The 22,153-nt window shown below is 45.3% G+C and overlaps 1 protein-coding gene and 1 long non-coding RNA gene across 8 annotated transcripts in view; one reads left to right on the top strand and one right to left on the bottom strand.

Annotated features, from left to right (window-relative positions):
- The window catches only part of SORBS3 (sorbin and SH3 domain containing 3), a 101,629-nt gene that overhangs the window by 36,586 nt on the left and 42,890 nt on the right, over positions 1–22,153 (top strand). For 6 of the 7 annotated variants that reach the window (XM_068274676.1, XM_068274680.1, XM_068274674.1 and 3 more), the window contains 5 exons: positions 6,269–6,302; positions 10,907–10,971; positions 11,262–11,320; positions 16,096–16,210; positions 21,511–21,615. In XM_068274676.1, the coding sequence (XP_068130777.1) occupies positions 6,269–6,302; positions 10,907–10,971; positions 11,262–11,320; positions 16,096–16,210; positions 21,511–21,615 (378 nt within the window). The remainder of the gene's footprint in view (positions 1–6,268; positions 6,303–10,906; positions 10,972–11,261; positions 11,321–16,095; positions 16,211–21,510; positions 21,616–22,153) is intronic. The other variant, XM_068274675.1, reaches the window with a different exon arrangement.
- Positions 12,147–22,153, bottom strand: part of LOC137562883 (uncharacterized) — a 100,649-nt gene continuing 90,642 nt past the window's right edge. Inside the window, exons 2-4 of the long non-coding RNA XR_011030207.1 lie at positions 21,409–21,606; positions 16,063–16,292; positions 12,147–12,417 (exon numbers count right to left, since the gene is read on the bottom strand). This is a non-coding gene — a long non-coding RNA (uncharacterized lncRNA). The remainder of the gene's footprint in view (positions 12,418–16,062; positions 16,293–21,408; positions 21,607–22,153) is intronic.

Below are 22,153 nucleotides of genomic sequence, written 5' to 3'. Positions count from 1 at the left end.
GGCAGTGCTGGGTGCTGCAGGATGCCTGCAGATGTTCTGGTGTCTCAACTTGCACCGGCCCTGGTCTAAGGGGGGATTCTGGGCAGCTGTAATCCCCTCTGCGTTTGCCTATGGGGAGGTGGCCACAAGACATTGAGATTGGCTCAAGACTTGGTCCCAGTGTGCAATACCGGCCCACTTTGTATTCGAGTTTAACACCCCTGTGATAGAGGGATTGGAGTATACAAATAATGCTTAAAGTGCAACCAAACTTAAATCTGAACAAGGCAAAGTCTAATAGCAATCAGAATGATAAGTGAATATAAACAGGGTATAGAAGCAAAATACTGGACAGAATAACTTATTAATGGTTTATTATTGTATTATTGTTAAAAATGTTTAAAAAGATAACAAAAACAAAAAAAACACAAGGTAAATTGGAGCCATGCATATTTTCCATCTTTGCCTCCTTCTCTAGAGAATTATAGGGAAACCTGAATTTTGTTTGAAATTTTGGGTATTAACCCCACTCCTTTTTCTCAGACCCTGTTCAGGGATCTAACGTACCTTAAAGAGTAACGGTCGGGCATAAAATAAAAAATCAATTCTTTATTTTTATCTAAGAAAAATAAAAGTTTGCTTTCTTAAAACAGAAAGAATTTGTGATAATTCAGGGTGGAGTGAGCTTGAGATGGACTCCCAGTGCAACACTGCTGAATATATGCAAATTAACCATTGTTACCCTTAGAAACTAAACACACCTCCAGAACCGCAAGAATGCAATGATGTGTCAGCTTGTTAATTTGTACAGAGCCATAATAATCCAAAATGCATACAGACTGTTTCGGATTGTTTGATCCTCATCAGTGCATGACATGGATTAATTTGGCTCTATGGAGTAGGGCTTGTAACACCGAGAGGTACAGACTAACCAGCAAGCTCTATGAAGTAGGGCTTGAAACACCTGGCAAACAAGTAATAAGGATGCTAACCAGGCAATCCAAAAGTTAAAATCACTATTACTTTTCTTGTTGATAAATTATCATTCCCCAGTTTATCTGACTCTTATTTGGCACACATAAAATTTGGTCACAAAAAGGAAGTTGCAGGGCATGCTGGGTTGTCCTTTATTTGCCTCTATACATACCCTCTGACTTAACTAATGCAGCCCGATTCGCTGAAGCCTCTTTCCCTCCTGTTTTCACCTCTCACACCTCTGTTTCTCTCTGATTGGCCAATATTTCTCATGCTGAGACAATGCATTTTCTATAGTGAAGGGCGCGCAAATCAGGCAGGGGATAGTAAGGGAGGAAATTACATCAGGATTGACGTCAAAATAGCCACAGTTAAGATGAGAAATGCTAAGAAGGATTTTCTCTTTTTTACCATTGAAAAGTCACTAAAATCAAAATGTGGAAAGTGCAGTACATATGTTATGTAAGTAGAGCAAGTATTCATCTACTTCTATATGTGTTTTTTTTATGAGATAGTATGGCTGACAGCTCCTCTTTTAGTTGAAGAACATGTAGCTAAAAATCTTTATTTAATCATACAGCTTGAATAAGAGTTTCTTCTTTCATTAAAACATTTCCATTTCAAAGTACATCATATAATTATTATTTTAGCTGGTTATTCAAATATGTACGTCATTGTTATTTGCCTTATGCATCTTTTGTGGCCTAGCTTCCCCTAGCTTCCTCAGAAGCCCAACATGGACATATTAAAGTAGATCTCAGGCAAGTGTATAATCCAATACAATCCTGTAATGAGATTTGAGGGGGGGATGTAGTCCAATAAGGGGCTCAAAGGGAAACTTAAAAAAGTAAAAAAAAATACATGAGTTTAACCTACCTTGGGCTTCTTGCAGCCCCCTGGAGTGATCCTGTTCCCCCACCGTCCATCTAAGTCCCTCCAAGACAGCAGCAGCAACCACCACAAAGCGGGCCAGTCGCTCGGCAGCTACTGTGCACTCTGATCACGCTCCCACCATTGGGACTGCTCTGCGCATACACAGTCGCGATTTCCGCTCCCAGGATCCGGAACGTGGTGAGGGCTGGCCAGCTTTGTAGGGGTCACCACTGCTGGCGGGAGGGACTCAGAAGGACGGTGCAGGAACAGGATCACTCCAGGGGGCTGCAAAAAGCCCTAGGTAAGTTAAACTAATTCTCTTATTCACTCTTAAGATTTTCCTTTAAGAAAAAGTTGTTTGTGCAAATCAGGGGCAAATCCAGGATTTTCAAGGGGGGGGGGGGGGGGGTTCCTGATAGGTCTCTTTTGGCAAGCCGCACACTACCGCGCATGCGTTTGCCCACAAAATCCACATGATGCACAGCATTTCTCCACAAAATACACACAATGCGCAGTGTTTCCCTACAAAATACACATGATGCAGTAGCGTTTCGCCAAAATATATATAATGTGGCAGTGATTAAGTAGCCAGATAACCCCCCTTTATTATGGATAACGAAATTACCCCACCCCTCTTTAGTATAGGTGACCAGATGACCCCCATTTATCACACAGGTAGCCAGATGAGGCCCCCCCCCCCCAGTTAGGATAAGTAACCATATGATCCTCATTTATAGTATATAGCCAGATAACTCCCCGTTCAGTACATTCCCCCTTGTATTTCACCAGATCCCCCTTGTATATATGGCCAGTGTATATAGTCAGATCCCCTGTATATATAGCCAGAGATCCCCCCCCTGTATATACCCATATACCCACTGTATGCAGCCAGATGCCTCCCCCTGCATATAGCCAGTGTATATAGCCAGATCCCCCTGCATATAGCCAGTGTATATAGCCAGTTCCCCCTGCATACAGCCAGTGTATATATATAATCGTAATGTGGGCAGCAGCCATCAGAAAATAATCGTAATGTGGGCAGCAGCCAGCAGTCATCAGAAAATAATCGTAAAGTGGGCAGCAGTCACCAGAAAATCACAATGTGGGCAGCAGGCACCAGAAAATCGCAATGTGTGGGCAGCAGTGACCAGAAAATCGTAATGTGGGCAGCAGACACCTGAAAATCGCAATGTGGGCAGCAGACACCTGAAAATCGCAATGTGGGCAGCAGTGACCAGAAAATCGTAATGTGGGCAGCAGACACCTGAAAATCGTAATGTGGGCAGCAGACACCTGAAAATCGTAATGTGGGCAGCAGACACCTGAAAATCGTAATGTGGGCAGCAGAAACTAGAAAAAAAATGCACCTGTGAAAAAAAACCAAATCACTTACCTGACAGAAGTCTTCTCCTCTCCCGGCATCTGGCTCGCAGCTCCCCGATGATCCTCCTGCAGCACATCTCCCGCGCTGACAGGCAGAGTGCAGGGCTACGGCAAGATGGCTCCCGAAGCCCTGTACTGGAGACACAGTCTCCAGAGCAGGGCTTCGGCAGCCATCTTGCCGTAGCCCTGATCTGCCTCCGGGAGACTGCGGGGCTGCGGGGAAGAAGCAGCATATCTGGCTGGGGGGTCCCTCAATAGGGAGGGTGACAGCGCTCCCCCCCCACACGGCTAGCGGGCCCCCCTACTGCGCACGCACATGAGCAAGCGGCAGCTGCACTATTACATTCAGTGGCTGCCGCTGCTCAGATTCCGGAGGCACTTCCGGTCTATGTGCAAGGGGGTGGTTCCAGACACCCGGAACAACCCCTTCCGTGCGCCAGTGCAAATATAGTAAGTTTATTTTCAAATACCTCCAGTATTAGCAGCTTGGCGAAGTTCAGTGCAATATTAATGTGACTGCCTAATGGTGCTCAACATTCCTCTCCGTATTATGGAGTTGATGTCCAACGTGGAGCAATGTGCCCTTGTTGGGTGGTTGGGGGATCTGGGTTTTGGCAGCGCTTGGGGGGCCCTGGGGCAATAGCCTCCTTTGCCTCTATGGTAACGCTGGTCCTGGGATGTGCCTGCCTCCTAACAATACTCACATATAAATGCTTCCAGGAGCTCTTCTGTAATTTTCACAATGGTTTAAACATCACACCTTGGTTCCAATTATGGTTATATTCAGGGCTTTCCTACTTGGAGTCAGTAGACAAGAGGGCTATGATGACCAGCTACACCTCCATCAGCTTCTACTGTATTAACACATGATGAAATGGTATACTTGGTTATTATATCAATTGTCTCTCAACACACTTAATCTCCATATGTTGAAACTGATAGAAAAGGTAATAACATGTCATGATGAAGAAATCAGTGAAAGTCTACACCATCTATTATTCACGTGAGAAATATTCTGTTTTGAGTAACAACTTCCAGGCTTAACACTGGTTCCAAAAACTGCTAGGAAGCCTGTCCTCTGCAATAATTACAGTATACAGGTATACAACAAGCCCGGCAAATTAGCCAAAAGCGGTATCTTGTTTCAGCTAGATATCTGCAGGACTGTATCTAGGAGCTAATTGTTAACATAGCGGAAATCTGATTGCACATTTAGCAACAAAGGCTGGCTGTGCAACCAAACCTGAGACTCGCTGCTTAACCCTTTAGCAGCCAATTTGTTTAGAGGCCTGCAAGTGCGCCAGGCCAATTTATTTTATCACTTTTTTTTATTTCTTCTTTGTTACATCTTCTTGCTTCTAATTAGTACTACTGTAATGTGTATTTATGACCACTTGTCACTAGGAAGCATTGTGAGACAATAACAGAGGACTTCTGCTTTCAGTTTCTATATTTTCTGCTAGTAGTGAAAGAACAAAGCATTCCAAGAATTTACAGCATGAGTGCCCTGGTTCTGACTGAAGTCAAAACCAGGGCACATATCTCGATGAGATAACTCTATAGAAGCTGCTAATGGGTTAAACAGATCTTGGTTACTACAGAAGGCCTGGAACTAGTATAGTTGAGGTAAGTAACCCAACGGGAAACCTCACAAGAAAAAGTTCTCCAATCACAGCATCCCTGTAACTTGAAGTGTTGTTTCCCGCTGGGTCACCTAGACTATACTAGTGCCAAAAGCCTTATTGATTAAGCCAGGTTTAATGAAAATCAAAAATAGTGGAATAGTTGCTCCGAGCTACCAGGTTTATTCAGCAGCTGAAGCCTGCTTGGCTGGTCTTGGCCACTTCTCTACTTTCCTCCATATTTCTTGCATCTGTGTTGATAAAACAGCCCCACTGAGATTGTTTAGTATCTTTCCTGTGGTAATCATAACCCTTCTTACCTCCTAAAAACATTTTATACGTTAGTTCAGTAAAGATAAAATACCGTGGTGTAAGTAGAAATCAGGGAGCCCCAGACTTAAAGCTTTGTACACACACTAGATGAAACTTGGCCAAGGCGGACTATAATGACCTCCTCTGCTGAGAATCTACTGTGTATACAGCGGCCCCCAATGACCCTTTCCCCCCACACACGCCTCAGCCAGTGATCAGGCCGACTAATCGATTCACCAGAACGTCAGCCTTGGCTAAGAGCATTGCTCTCCCCGCTAACCCTGCCCACCAGAACGTGGGGGAGGTTTGGGCTAAGCAAATGGAAAGGGTTAGAGGTTAGACATTAGAAACCTTTTTTATATTAATGGAGAGGGTTAGAGTTTGGCAGTAGGAAGGAGAGGGACAGTTTATAGTGACATATACAGTACGTAATGGGCAGAAGCAGGAATGTAGATTCCTGAAAGGTTTCCCTCAGCCATACACAATACAGTATAATAATATGGTAGGACATCATGCTGGGTACACATAATGCAATTTCCCATCCAACTGACAGGATCTGACAATTATTTCCTAAATGTCCAATCTGCTCCCGATCGACAATGGGATCGATCAGGAGCAGTTTGGATACAGATAATAATGACAGTCAACATTGGTAATGAAGAAGAAGGTGAAGCATTCACACAGCAGGGCACAGGGCTGTGCTCATACCTGGCTGTTAAGTTCCCCAGAGCTGCTCCATGCTCTGTACACATACTGCTGCCGGGAAAGAAAGGGCGCAGTGCTGTGAGCTGCAGGATGCCTGCAGATATCCTGGTGTCTCAACCTGCACCAGCCCTGGTCTGAAGGGGGATTCTGGGCAGCTGTAATCCCCCCCCCCCTTCCATGCGTTTGCCTATGTTAACTGGTCCACTGCAGCCAGGGTAGTAGATTGGAATCTATCACCCTTGACTTATTAATCGTGACTTCTTCTTCCTTTGCATGCTAGATGGGTTCTCTGCTCAGCATTAATCCTGACCAGGGAGCTGTCTATTTGTTGTCCTCCTCTGTATAAGATGTAATATAACTCTCACACTCATGTAAAAGAACTCTCACTCTCAACTCTCTCACACTCCATCTCTCCACAGGAGGTTGTTCTACGCAGATCTTCATACAGGGAAGGTAAGACAGCCACATATAATGTCTGCTTGGAAATAATTAATAATATATTTTATACAGTATACAGTAAGTGAAAGAGGTATTTGATCCCCTGCTAATTTTGCTCGTTTACCCTCTGAGCAAGAAATGACCAGTCTATAATTATAATGTATAATTGTAAGGTATATAAGGCAATCGCAGTAGTGTGCACACAGCTCTGGGTGACCGAGACCGATGTGCTGTTTGAAGTGCTTTTACAGCAAGTGAGGAACAAGAATACAGGCCTAGCTAATGCTTTCCCTACCTATCTGCAGCAAGTCTGTCCCTGCTCTAACTAACAGTCAGCAGCCAGCAGGCAGAGAATAGATCCAATATGTCCACCACAACTGCTTTTTGATAGGGGGTGGGGGGTCCAGGAGGAAAAACAAGACGGGAGGAGGAGCACTCTGTAGTGTGATAACTTTTAATAATAGATAAAATTGCGCATTACAAATTGCACTTACTAGATACAAGTGAAAGATAGGCGTCTGGTTTGGCATATAGCCCAGAAGAAAGCATCCAATCTGGAAAAACAACCTGGAGCTGCAGTGGCCAACAGCAGCAGTGACCCAGATGGAAAACAGACCCGAGGTGTCTTCCCTTGGGATGATAGTGTGCAGGTAGCGTTAAAATGCATTTCGCATAGCTCCCAACTGTCCCTTTTTCAGAGGGACAGTCCCTTTTTGGGAGCCCTGTCCCTCTTTCAGGACTTTGTCCCTCTTTCTATATAAATATATACAGTATATTTATATACTAAAAATGTGTTTGATTGGCTCTAAACTTTATTCCCATCCTTTAAATTGATAGATTACTCATTTTAAAATGTTACTATGAAGAAAAATTAACCATGATAGAAAGGACCAGTGTGGTTTGAATTATAAAACATATTTTTCTTTTGAAATTTTTATGGTATGCGTGACTAGATGTGTGGTGGGGGCATGGCCAGGGGTGTGGCAGGGGTGTGGCTTAAGTGTCCCTTTTTCTCATCTCAAAAAGTTGGGAGGTATGGTTTTGGCATATCCACGCCTTCATCAGTTAACACTCCTGCTCGCACACTGATCCTAGTTTAATACCCTAGGTCAATTGGTTAACTTCCAGGGTCATCTGGAGGGGGCCGTGTCAGACCCAGTGGGAGGTGGGAATAAATAGGTCCTTGAGAATAGCAAGGTCCCGTGGACATAACATAGCATAGCAGGGGGATCAGCGTTATGTTTGCACTATGACAGCATCAGAATGGGGGGTCCAGGAAGGGGTGCTAGCTGACTGGCTGATAATGATATGTGTCTACTGACTGTGATGTAAGGGGTCAAAGTTTAGCTCAATGATGATGTATAGGGAGCGAATCAAACATGTCAAATGTTCGCTATTCGCCACGAATGCGAACAGCCGATGTTTGCAGAATATGGCTCGCCGGCAAACTGTTTGGGCCACTCTATCATCACTGATACTTCTGAAGCCCATCTCACCAGGGCCCATATGCAGTTAACTTTTTCTCCTGGGTATTCTCCTAGGTGATATGTTCACAACTTGTCAATGAAATGTCTTTTAAAACCTCCAGCAAGCAAGTAAATATTCAGAATATTTTTTACAGAACGTAGGAGAAAAAGTGAATTGCATATGGGCCTAAATGTAGTTTTTATTGATTCCTTTGCTCAGCCAGGACCATCCTAAGGCCTCTTTCACATGCAAAGCTGAACTACATATACAAAAATCAGCTGAACATGAGGATAATGATAATAGTGTTCTCATAAAATGGCTATTTAGAAACACAACAACAACAAAACATTTGTAAAGTGCTTTTCTCCTGTAGGACCCAAAGCGCATAAACTTGTTTTAGATCAGCACCTAGTGATGTGTTACTGGGGGGAAGGTTATGTGATCATAAATGCCAAACTAAACAGGTGGCTTCTCAGTTTTGATTTAAACGTGTCCAGGGTTGGAGCTGTCTTGATTAAGTTTGGCAAGGCATTCCACAGGGTAGGAGCAGCATGACAGAAAGCTCTGGCTCTAAAGGTTTTTAGTTGAACCCTGGGGGTGGTCAAGTTATTGGATCCTTTTGATCTGAGGTTCTGGGTGGTGTGACGCAGTTGCAACAAATCCTTTGGGTATCCGGGGCCTAGGTCGTGTAGGGATTTGAACCATGCCGATTTTGAAAAGGATTCTCCATTTTATAGGTAGCCAGTGTAGTGAGCAAAGAATTGGTGGGCTTGCGGCAGCATTCTGTGTTAGTTGCAGGCTGTGTAGGTCTTTATTTGGAAGGCCTGCATAGAGGGCATTGCAATAGTCCAGCCGTGCTGTGATGAAGGTGTGAACTTGGGTTGTAAGGTCCATGAGGTAATGAGGTGCACCTGCAAGGTGAACAATATCTGCACCCACAATGCAGCAAACAGACAAAAAAAAACTATGTATAGCTAACAAAAGTGAGTACAACTCTTACATTTTTGTTAATATTTTAATATATGTCTTTCCCTGCCAGGACAACACTAATGATGACACCTTGATACACTATAAAGTGGTTTGTGTACAGTCTGTATAATGGTCTAAATTTGCTGTCTCATCAAAATCAACACACAACCATTAATCTCAAAAGCCGATGGAAACAAAATTGAGTACACTCCTAACTGCAGAATGTCAAAATTCTGCCCACAGTATCAATATTTTGTGTGCCCACCATTATTTTCTAGCACTGTCTTAACCACTTGATGACCCACCCTTTACCCCCCCTTAAGGACCAGCGCTGTTTTGAGTGATCTGTGCTGGGTGGGCTGTGCAGCCCCCAGCACAGATCAGCGTGCAGGCAGAGAGATCAGATTGCCCCCCTTTTTTCCCCCCTATGGGGATGATGTGCAGGGGGGGTCTGATCTCTCCTGCCTGCCTGGGTGTTGCGGGGGGGGGGGCACCTCAAAGCCACCCTCCGCGGCGAAATCCTCCCCCTCCCTCTCCTACCTGGCCCCCCCCCCCCCCCGGCGATCGAGGCTGCACAGGACGCTACCCGTCCTGTGCAGCCAGTGACGGGACGTCCCCTGTCACATGGCGGCGATCCCCGGCCGCTGATTGGCCGGGGATCGCCGATCTGCCTTACGGCGCTGTTGCGCAGCAGCGCCGTACAATGTAAACAAAGCGGATTATTTCCGCTTGTGTTTACATTTAGTCTGCGAGCCGCCATCGGCGGCCCGCAGGCTATTCACGGAGCCCCCCGCCGTGATTTGACAGGAAGCAGCCGCTCACGCGAGCGGCTGCTTCCTAATTAATCAGCCTGCAGCTGGCGACGCAGTACTGCGTCGCTGGTCCTGCAGCTGCCACTTTGCCGACGCATGGTATAAGCGTGCGGTCGGCAAGTGGTTAAAGAGAACCCTGAGGCGGGGTTCTAGGAATGAAATCCCCATACAGAGGCTGGGTCTGCCTAAAGAGCCCAGCCTCTGTTGCTATTTAGATTCCCCCTAAGCCCCCCTCCCCTGCGCTCAGCGAGACCCCATTATTCACAGCCGCGCTGCCGACACTGAGCGTGCCAGCAGAGGCTGAGTTTATCTTTGTAATGCCAGTCTCCGCTCTCCCCCGCCTCCTGTATCGCTCCGGTCCCCGCCCACGTCCCTTCCCTCCACGCTGATTGGAGGGAAGGGACGTGGGCGGGGACCGGAGCTCTGCAGGAGGCAAGGGAGAGAGGAGACTGACGTTACAAAGATAAACACAGCCGCACAGCGCGGCTGTGAATTATGGGGTCTCACTGAGCGCAGGGGGGCTTAGGGGGAATTTAAATAGCAACAGAGGCTGGGCTCTTTAGGCAGACCCAGCCTCTGTATTGGGATTTCATTCCTAGAACCCCGCCTCGGGTTCTCTTTAACTCTCGTGTGTGGAGTTCACTAGAGCTTCACAGGTTGCCATTGGAATCCTCTTTCACTCCTCCATGATGAAGCTGGTGGATGTTAGAGACCTTGTGCTCCTCCACCTTCCTGTTTGATGATGCCCCACAGATGTTTGGTAGGGTTTAGGTCTCGAGACATGTTTGGCCAGTTTAGAACCCTTACCCTTAGTTTCTTTAGCAAGGCAGTGGTTGTCTTGGAGATGTGTTTGGGGTCATTATCATATTGGAATATTTCCCTGCAGGCTGCGGCCTAGTTAGGATCACGCTCTGCTTCAGTATGTCACAGTACATGTTGGCATTCCGTGAGTTGCCCGCACAGTAGCACGGACCCGATCAGGCTCGGCTATTTCTGCTAGAGCCCAGGCAGGACGGTGGTAGTGCGCATGCACATGGAGGCCACACTTGAGGGATCCCAGTGGTGGAAGGGATCTGCAGAGGATGACGGGGAAGACCCCTTAGGCTCCGGACACTTCCCCTTCTCAAGGTTAGTATCAATAAATATGCTTTGCAACCCTCTTGAGTTTGCTTTAAATATTTTATAAGTTATAAAATAGGTACTCTTTAATAATAAGAGGCAGTAACCATTTAATCGCACTTAGTCTCACAGAATATCATTACACTAGGTTATAATAATATTATTAGAAGTATTAAAAATAATACTAATTAATATAGTACAAGGATACTAGCATTTTGAATCCATATTGTGACTCCATCATATTCTGTCCAGCAGATGGCAGCCCTGAGTCAAGCCTGAATAGAAGTCAGAATAACAGCAACAAAGAGGACAGTGAGGTAAGTGCTGGAGAATAGAAGATCAGCTCACTCTGATCTTCGCTAGAAATATTCAAATTGATGTTAATTGTATGCAAATGTTGTATCTTGTAGCTGGACCAGCCAAGGTCCTCAGCTACTGCTTCTGACTGGCACTATTCCATGCTGTATGAATTTACATAATATTAACTGGATATTTGCATGAAATCAAAATCATTAGCATCTCAACGGCCATATCTGCCGTGCAAAATGGAAACAGAATGTAAAAATCTAAGCAGTTTTTGCCATATAACAGCATTTTCTCCCGGCAGCCTCTCTCGCCGATGGCACAGGGCTTGGTGAAGTTTGACTTTGCGGCACACTCGGAAAAGTGAGTATCTGGCATTGAAAAAAAAGTTCTCTTATGGCTCGTGTATCATAAATATATTATTACCATTCTTTTATATTATTACCATTCTTTCTGTATAGCACTGACATCTCCTGCAGTGCTGTAGAGAGTATATTATTATTTATGTTTTATTATTATTTAGTCTTTATATAACACCAACATCTTCCGCAGCGCTGTACAGAGTATATTGTCTTGTTAACTATCCCTCAGAGGGGCTCACAGTATAATCCCTACCATAGTCATATGTCTATATTGTATTGTGTCAGTGGCGTATCAATAGGGGTTGCAGAGGTTGTAACCGCACTGGGGCCCTTGGGGTAGGGCCCCCTCCCTCAACCGCAGTATTAGCTCTCTATTGGTCCTGTGCTGATAATAATCATTTCTATATATGCTTTGAATAGTAGTGATCATTAACAAGCTGTTCCCCATCCTCTTCTTGTACCTCTGTTACTGTAGTTGCCATTGGCAGGTTTTGATGCGCCGTATCAATTGTTACGTAAAAAGTGATTGGGGGCCCCATGTAAAACTTGCACTGGGGCCCAGAGCTCCTTACCTATGCCACTGTATTGTGCTGTATATGTATTGTAGTCTAGGGCCAATTTAGGGAGAAGCCAATTAATGTATCTGTTTTTAGGGATGTGGAAGAAAACCGGAGTGCCTGGAGGAAATGCACAGGAAATGCACATTAGTGCCCGGAGGAAAGGCAACCATTACTGACAAGACTATATATACATATATAGTCTTGTCACTAACTGTCCCTCAGAGGGGCTCACAATCTAATTTCCACCATAGTCATATGTGCCTAAGGGCCCTTTTCCACTAGCTGCGATCACAGGCATTTTATCGCTATAGCACCGCGATTTACATGTACATTGCAGTGCTCATTTCCCATTAGAGCGTTGTTTTTTCCCCGAACGGAATAGCTGGCTTGTGCGATTCTCAAGAGTGCCATCCACTATCTCACCATGCCACCCATTTCACTTATAAACTCAGGAATAGTATCTGTACTTACAGCAGAATGCCTGCAGCTTACATTTAGCCATGGTACTGATGCAGTCAGAGGTGGAGTGTGCTCCGGCCTGCAATGGGAATGAAAGCGGTAGAAAATTAGTCCCACGTCTCCATGTCCACAGCATTATTGCACCTTCCCCATTTCCTTCACTATGAGAATGCGACACAGCTGCAATAATTAACCTCTTTTAGCATCACTTATATGCAGATGAAATGCAAATGTAATTTTCTGCCTTACTGTGGTAAAGCTATGTTCACATAAAACAATTGCCATGGCTTTTTCAAGCGCTGAGCAATTTTTATTTTTAAAATCGCCTTTCCCTACGCTTTATAAGCGGTTTTCTAAGTGCTTTTGCAGATAATTTGGTACTTATCCGTTAGCCGGGCGCATCCGGCAGGTGGCGCTGTTGTTGATAATTACTTCACGTAACAAAACAGTGAATGTAAACGCCGCGGGTGGCGCTAATTGCATTCCTAGTTAAGATAACAATATGTATATTAAAAAGTGATTTAATTAAATGAGAAATAAGCCGGCGGCAGTGTAACAGATCAAGCCGCCGGCTTCGTGTCTCGCTCTCCTCCCCCCTTTCCCTCTCTCGTATAGAGCCCTGGGGGGGGGACATGCGTGCCCCCTCAGAGTCGTTCGTCGCGGCAGGGAATCCTGCCTGTTTTATTACGACGAACGACTCTGGGGGGACCCGAGTCCCCCCCTCCAGGGCTGCCAGTGTTCTATACAGTGTTTCTCATTTAATTAAATCACTTTTTTAATATACATATTGTTATCTTAACTAGGAATGCAATTAGCGCCACCCGCGGCGTTTACATTCACTGTTTTGTTACGTGAAGTAACTATCATTGGATATATCAACAACAGCGCCACCTGCCGGATGCGCCCGGCTAACGGATAAGTACCGATAATTTTTTTGTAACTTCCTGACGTCAGTCAGTTAGTGAACTCTTTCACCCGGAAATGAATAAATACAATTTATTTATTCATGAAAGCACTGGGGAAATCGGTATACAAAGCGCTTTTTCAAGCACTTTGCGATTTTCCTATACCTTCCATTATAGGCAAATCGCCCAGAAAATGGTACAGGCAGCGCTTTGGGGAGTGGATCGAAATCAAACCGCTCATAAGTGAACACCCTCATAGGGAATCATTGCACACGAGCTTTTAGGGAGAGTGCTTAAAAAAAAACAAAAAAAAAACACACTAGGTGTGAACAAGCCCTAAAGGTCTTAAATCTTCCTGTGTCCCTGTTGTACTGTAAATATTATCTCCTCTTTCATAGCCTTCTGCTTTTTAAAACTTGCTCTGAGCAAAAAATGTCTGCTTAATATGTTTGTCTGACATAGTTGATAAAATGAATGACACCTCAATAAATTTGGTTCCTCAAGTTCATTGCTTAGCAGTAGCAATCCTGTCAGCGATCTCACGCAACCCTCACAGCAACATGTTATTGTTAACTAGTTCTTGTTTACAACTAAGAAACACATCATACATTTCCACCATTTCAGTCCATTCAGTCATATTGCATTAATACTTTATGCATCTGGCAGATGGTGTTTAGAATTGCTTCATGATATACTTGCCCTGGAGAAAATTGTTTTTTATTTTTACACAGTCAGAAGTGGAGCTATATTATAAGGGTGCCTTCACACTTTTCCCTGCAATTTTCGGACCATTTTTTGTACATTTTTTTCGTATTCTCTGGTTTGCACTTTTTTGCTGGTGGCTTTGAAGTGCGAATTTTCGCATTCTGATTTTTTCCATGCATGATCATGAAGTTAATTTACATGAATTTGAATGTAACTAACTTTACATTAGTATGCAAATTTTCTCATTTAGCATGCGAACATTTGCATTTCCGGTGATCCGCATACATGTAGGACCCGTTTCCACTAAACTCCTGTTTCCACTACACGCAGATTCGGGATGCAGAAAAACTGACTCCAATGAATGCCTATGGGCCTCTTTCCTCTAACGTGTTCATTGTATGGGAAACGATGCATGATGCAGAAATCTGCAAATCGCGTTTAGTGGAAACAGGCCCATAGGCTTTCGTTGGAGTCACTTTTTCTGTATTCAGAATCTGATGCAGAAATCTGCAACATGCCATCCACAATTGTCTGCATCAGAAAAATTGCGTTTAGTGGAAAGAGGCCCATAGGCATTCATTGGAGTCAGTTTTTCTGCATCCAGAATCCACGTGTAGTGGAAACAGGACCTAAATAGCCACAACCAGAAATCTGGATGCAGAAAACTGATGCAGAACTGATGCAGAACAGGTGGAAATAGGCCCTAAGTCCAAATACGCAGCATTTCCTCGCATGCGAGCCAGATGGGGAAACACTGCCTATTCAGGCTATAGGCTTGCTGTCCAAATCACATGCTGGTGCTATTCTGGACGGTATGCTTCAGTTTTCTGTAGCACACATTCCAAATCCCTATAGCAGACATGGCATGGCTATAGCAACTTAGCTGCAGATTCACAGCACAGAAACAGATGTGGCACCCAATGGAAGTAGACCATAATGGGCCCAATTTACTGTAAGGCTAGGTCCACACTAGGCACGGTTGCAGGACGGAGCCTACGGTCTGTGATCCTAGCGGTCCGTGATCCTAGCCAAGAGAACACAAACGGATCAATGCTGCCTTTTTGCAGCATACGTTTTCGATCCATTTGCGTTTTTTTTTTTTTTGGGGGGCCAAGGGGGTGGCAGGCAGGACGGGGGTGGCAGCAGTCAGCAGGGACGTCTCTCCCCCATCCCTGCTACCCCCTCCAGCTACATGCCGCAAAAATGTAAAGTATTGCAGTGGCGAGCGGGGAGCTTACCTCCTTCTCCTACTACTTCCTCCGCTCGCTTCATCACTGCCTGCAATGCCGCCCTCTAAACTTCGGAGGGCAGCATTGCAGGCAGTGACATAGCGAGCTGAGGAAGTAGGAGGAGGAGGTAAGCTCCCCGCTGCTATACATTACATTTTGCGGCATGTAGCAGGAGGGGGTAGCGGGGAAGGGGGACCCAGGTGAGGGAGAGGGGGACGTACCCGCTGCCTGCTGCCACCCCCGTCCTGGCTGCTATACCCCTCCAGCATGGTGACCCCCTCTCTCCCCACAGGCTGTGACACAGAAACGGATCCGTTTCTGTGTCCAAATCTGCCTGTGTAGAGGGGGATCCGGTTTTCCATTGCCTACCACTACCCCTGCGTGTATCAGATTCCAGATCCATTGCGTGAAAATGCAGCCGATTCTGACCTTCCGGGACAGTTTTAAAAACGGGTCCCCGCAAAAGCAGACCGATTCGATTTTTTTTGTTGGGTAAAGACAGTTGCTATTTTTAACATTGCTATCCGTGGCTCCGGTTTTATCAGGTTTTAAAAACAGAGCCACGGATACGTTTCCGGACCTAGTGTGAACTAGCTCTAAGAGATGTAAGCAGAGGAGGGGAACAGTTTGTTAATGATTACCACTATTCAAGGCTAGCAGATATAGTTGTGATTAGTACTAGCATAGTTGAAGAGCTAATACTGTGTTTGAGGGTTTGTCCCTCTGGTCCAAAGACCCCAGTTCGGGCACAACCTCCGAATCCCCTATTGCTACTCCACTTATTGATTGATTCCCTGCAAATTCCTCCATAATATTTTTACAAGCATATTGGCTGCAGATTCCTGGTATAGATCACTGATATCCTGATTCCATCACATCTCTCACATGAAGCTTGCTTTGTTGTAATTCTGTTTACAGAGAGCTCTCACTACAGCGTGGAACTAAAGTCCAGATCCTGAAGAAAGTGGATAAGAACTGGCTTCTGGGAGAACAAAATGGACGCCGAGGCCTGTTTCCTGAGAGTTACGTCAAGGTCTGTCAGTGCCGCCCATCTTACTAGTGGGACTGGGTGTGGCAGGAGTTTATAGAAGCCAGTCAGATTTCACCCTATGTTTCTGCAATGAAAATGACAAATTAATTAATTTCATATGTCAAAGCTGAACTATGCTATGTATGGAAAAGATTTGCATCTTTCCAAAAGTAGGTATTCTTTTTACATATAATTTTAATCTAATTACGCAGCTGACATAGAGGAAAGCTGCACGGACATAGGAAGAACATGTAAACTTGATGCACAATTCACTTTTTTTTTCAAGTTTTCTCCTAGGTGATATTTTCACATTTTATACAATGGTCCATATGCAATTCATTTTTTCTCCTGACTTTTCTGCTAGGTAATATTTCTAAATTTGTCAATAGAATGCATTTTAAACCACCAGCAAGCAAGCAAATACTCAAAAAAAATTTGATATTACTTTTTCACCTACTTTTTGGTACTTTTTCAGTTGCAAAGTGCTGAAAAAGTATTTGTAATAAAAGATGAAAAATTATCTCCTAGGAGGAAACTCAGGAGAAAATTGCATATGGGCCCAATGCCTTTTAAACCACCATCAACAAAATAAAATACTCAATATAATTTTTGCAGTACTTTTCCACCTACTATTTAGTACTTTTTAAATTGCAGAGTGCTGAAAAGTCTTTGTAAACAGAAGATATAAAATGTATCTATGAGGAGAAAACTTATGAGAAAAGGTGAATTGAATAGGGACCATAATAGAATCCTACCTGTGATTTGTACCTGGAGTACTGTAAGGGCAGGAACCCACTAGAGCGATTTTTTTGAGCGTTTAGGGAGCGTGAGAAATCACTAGCGATTTCCCTAAACGCGCTGCCAATGTAAATGGTTGGTGCAAAATCCGCAGAAGCGACTGTGAATAGCAAAATCGCAAACACAGGACATGCAGCATTTTGTTAGCGTTTGTGCTTCAATATAAAGTATATAATGACTGGCGTAATCGCTCATCAAAACTTGCACGGTGCAATTTTGCTAGCGTTTTAAAGTTAATGTACACTGTAACAAAATTAAAAATAATTGAAAGGACCAATCAGACTTTAAAACGCTAATCGCTACACAACCGCTGGCAAATTGTGTACACTTTCTAAAATCGCTCCCTAAAACGCTCATGAAATCACTTACAAACTGCTCATATAAAACGCTAGCGATTGCGATTAGCGATAGCGTTTTGTAGTGGCTTCCAGGCCTGAGGCCAGATCCATTCTATAAACGCTTTTTGTAAGCTCTTGCGTTTGATTAGCGCTTGCTGAGCGCTTGTTAAAAAATCGCTCCCATTCATATTCATTAAAATTGTGGTAAAAATCGTACGCGAATTTTACCACGCTTTTCATGAAAGTGAATGTGAGCAATTTTTAACAAGCGCTCAGCAAGCGCTAATCAAACGCAAGCGCTTACAAAAGCGCTTATAGTCTGGATCTGGCCTAAGGCAAGATTGCCCTCCACTTAACCATCAGGGGCAGCTGTGCTAGACAATTAGAGTTGGGCCGAACCTCCGATTTTAGGTTCGCGAACCGGGTTCGCGAACTTCCGCGGAAGGTTCGGTTCGCGTTAAAGTTCGCGAACCGCAATAGACTTCAATGGGGATGCGAACTTTGAAAAAAAAAAATAATTATGCTGGCCACAAAAGTGATGGAAAAGATGTTTCAAGGGGTCTAACACCTGGAGGGGGGCATGGCGGAGTGGGATACACGCCAAAAGTCCCCGGGAAAAATCTGGATTTGACGAAAAGCAGCGTTTTAAGGGCAGAAATCACATTGAATGCTAAATGACAGGCCTAAAGTGCTTTAAAACATCTTGCATGTGTATACATCAATCAGGTAGTGTAATTAACCACCTGAGCGGTCTGGACGAGCTCAGCTCGTCCAACACCGCCGGAGGTCGCCGCTCAGGCCCTGCTGGGCCGATTTTCATCAAATAAAAAGCAGCACACGCAGCCGGCACTTTGCCAGCCGCGTGTGCTGCCTGATCGCCGCCGCTCTGCGGCGATCCGCCGCGAGCAGCGGCGAAAGAGGGTCCCCCCAGCCGCCTGAGCCCAGCGTAGCCGGAACAAAAAGTTCCGGCCAGCGCTAAGGGCTGGATCGGAGGCGGCTGACGTCAGGACGTCGGCTGACGTCGATGACCTCACTCCGCTCGTCGCTATGGCGACGATATAAGCAAAACAAGGAAGGCCGCTCATTGCGGCCTTCCTTGTTTATTCTGGGCGCCGGAGGCGATCGGAAGATCGCCTCCGGAGCGCCCTCTAGTGGGCTTTCATGCAGCCAACTTTCAGTTGGCTGCATGAAATAGTTTTTTTTTTATTTAAAAAAAACCCTCCCGCAGCCACCCTGGCGATTTAATCAGAACGCCAGGGTGGTTAAGGTACTGCTTCACACTGACACACCAAACTCCACTGAACAGAAAAGGTATGCAGTGGCGGGTTCACTAAACAGGTATACAGTGGCGGGTCCACTGAACAGAACAGGTATGCAGTGGCGGGTTCACAGAACAGGTATGCAGTGGCAGCAGGATCACTGAACAGGTATGCAGTGGTGGGTGGGTTCACAGAACAGGTATGCAGTGGTGGGTTCACAGAACAGGTATGCAGTGGCAGGATCACTGAACAGGTATGCAGTGGTGGTGGGTGGGTTCACAGAACAAGTATGCAGTGGCAGGATCACTGAACAGGTATGCAGTGGTGGTGGGTGGGTTCACAGAACAAGTATGCAGTGGCAGGATCACTGAACAGGTATGCAGTGGTGGGTGGGTTCACAGAACAGGTATGCAGTGGCGGGTGGGTTCACTGAACAGGTATGCAGTGGCAGGATCACTGAACAGGTATGCAGTGGTGGTGGGTGGGTTCACAGAACAGGTATGCAGTGGCAGGATCACTGAACAGGTATGCAGTGGCAGGATCACAGTACAGGTATGCAGTGGGCTGAGGGCTCACTGAACAGAACAGGTATGCAGCCAGGAAGAAGTTAAGCCTAACTAATCTTTCCCTATATGAGAGACTGCAGCAGCTCGCCCTACTCTCACTAATGCAGGCACACGAGTGGCCGTAATGGCCGCCGCTGCCTGCCTTATATAAGGGGGGTGGGGCTCCAGGGGCTAGTGTAGCCTAATTGGCTACACTGGGCCTGCTGACTGTGATGTAGAGGGTCAAAGTTGACCCTCAGGTGCATTATGGGGCGAACCGAACTTCTTCCGCAAAACGTTCGCGTGCGGTACCCGCACGCGAACCACCTAAGTTCGCGCGAACCACGTTCGCCGGCGAACCGTTCGGCCCAACTCTATAGACAATTACCCTGAGGGAGATGGGGCAGTCAGAGGAATAACAGGTCAACAGATATTGAATACTATGAGCAGATTGTGTGGGTAAACTCCCATACTACATGGAGGTGGTAAAATCGGTCAGTGATTGGCCAATCAAATTGAAAGTATGTACCAGGCTTAATTTTGAAGCCTTCAAAACACCTCAAAATCATTATTTTAGGATTAAGCCTTGTACATACATCCAAATTTGATTGGCCAATCACTAACCAATTTTACCAACTCCGTGTAGCATAAGCGCCAATAGATTTTGACTACTTCGAACGAACAGACTGTGTAAAGCCTGGTACACACTTTCAATTATGATTGTCCAATAACTGACCAATTTTACTACCTCCATGTAGTATGAGGGTTTACTTACACAATCCGCTCACAGTATTCAAGATCTGTTAACCCTCATACTATATAGAGGTGGTAAAATTGGTCAGTGATTGGACAATCATAATTGAAAGTGTGTACCAGGCTTAATATGACCATGATAATGATCAGAATTTATTTCCTTGTATTATGTTGCTCTCTCTCCGCGAATAGGCGCAAGAAACTTCACTTTCCTCAGGAAACTGACCGATTGAACTTTGACCTCGCTTTCACTCTGTTGGCCAACATCCTATCTTGGACAATTCTTTTCTCCCATCTGTCTACCTGTTCTGATATACCTTGTGCAATATACATTGCTAGCCACTTTCAGCCTTATGTTGACAAGAACTCTAGTACCTGTTTTTCTTTTGCTTGATTCTAATAAAAACAGTGTTACAAAAAAAAATATTTCCTTGTAAACAATACCAGTTGCCTGGCAGCCCCCCTGATCCTGATCTCTAATACTTTTAGCCCCAGACCCTGAACAAGCATGCAGCAGATCAGGTACTCTGACTCAGCTGACTCTGGTTTTATTTAATTAGCCATATGCTTGTTCCAGGGTTTTGACTCAGACACTACTTATGCCAGAAGATCAACAGGGCTGCCAGGCAACTGGCATTGTTTACAAGGAAATAAATATGGCAGCCTCCATATCCCTCTCACCTCGAGTTCCGTTTAAGCCTGGCACACTCGTTCCAGGTCCGGCACTACCATAGAGGCAAAGGGGGCAATTGCCCCAGGGCCCCAGAGCCTGTAGGGGCCCCCCAAGGTGTCTCCCCCCAACTTAGTTGTTGCTCCTTTAGGCCCCTGCAGAGTCTTTGGCACCGTAGCGTCTCACATGTCCCGACAGGCGAACCCCTCTATCAAGTCTGTGGCTTTGTGCACTTCCATCTTCCCCCGCCACTAGCTGTACCTTCTCTGTGACCTGTGGCATGATATTACATAATAACATGTGTCGGGTCATGGAGGAGAGGTGCCCCTGTAAGGATGAAGTCGGGGAGTGCAGGGAGTCATGGACTGACAGAGGCACACACCCACCAGAACAGGTAAGATGCTGCTCTGCCAAAGGCTCTACAGGGACCCCAGGGAACACAGTTAAGGTGTGTGTGTGTGTGTGGGGGGGGGGGGCAGCAGCCGGTTCAGGGGCCCTGGGGGTAAATTTGGCTGCATCAAAGGGCCCCTCATGCTGCATTCTGGTTTGAAGGTGCCTGTCAGTGGGGCCCCCGTATTTTTTTTTTGCCTGGGGGCCCCACAGTTACTAGAACCGGCCCTGACGCCTTCAATTTTCATTGGCCAATGACTGGCCAATTTTTCCACTTCCATGTAGTATGGGGGCAACAGATTTTAAATACTATGAACAAATTGTGTAGGTAAGCGCTCATACTACATGAAAGCAGTAAAATTGGCCAATGAAAATTGAAGGTGTGTACCAGGCTTCAGTCCATTGCACGTAGGAACAGATTATTGCATGCAGTTGTCAATCCAGCTACCGTATCTATAGTTGAGTGTGTTTGTGTCCTGTACAGCTGAACACAGCTGATCTTACTGCGATTGTCCTCATCCATCTGATATCGGTTTTCCTGTCCCTGCAGGTCGTCTCCCCAGGTCACTATGAAGCGGCAGACACACCTCAGCTCTCAGCCATCGCTTTGTATGACTTCAAGGCCGACGCTGACTCAGAACTCCCACTACGGAAAGTAAGGCAATAATGTCACTATTATTACACCTGGGCTCATCTCCCACTCACTCTGCAAACAAATACAATCCCTAGCAACCACATTTCTCAGAGCTTATTGTCAAACAGTTGTAAAATCCTCACCATCCATCTGCGTGTGATATGATTTATGTGCTGAGCTCTTTCTTCTGCCACAGAGCAGAATTTAGATCATTTATGGTGGTTTGTATATTGGGGAATAATACTACAGATTTGCGTGAAAGAGCTTGGAGTGGTTTAACCTTCACATAGCAGAGGAGTGGTCCTTAACCTTTGCGCTTCTCTGCGACTCATTCAGACACAAAATAGTACAACATAGTTAAACACTTCAGTTGCTTTCACAATAGTGGTCAATAGTGAGTGGAGGTTCCTAAACTGGGCAAAGCCTGCTTGGTTTGTGCTTATAGGCAGATTATACTGAAGGTGATCAAACAGACAGGTAAAGAGAACCACCTTACGTGAGGCTGGTAGGAGACTTCTTGCAGGGCAGTTTATAGGCTTAATAGCACCCAGGGCTAGGG

This window comes from Hyperolius riggenbachi, chromosome 3, assembly GCF_040937935.1.
Source record: "Hyperolius riggenbachi isolate aHypRig1 chromosome 3, aHypRig1.pri, whole genome shotgun sequence".
Lineage (NCBI taxonomy): Eukaryota > Metazoa > Chordata > Amphibia > Anura > Hyperoliidae > Hyperolius > Hyperolius riggenbachi.
Note: the sequence above shows the minus strand (reverse complement) of the source record. Positions and strands in the feature narration are given on the sequence as shown.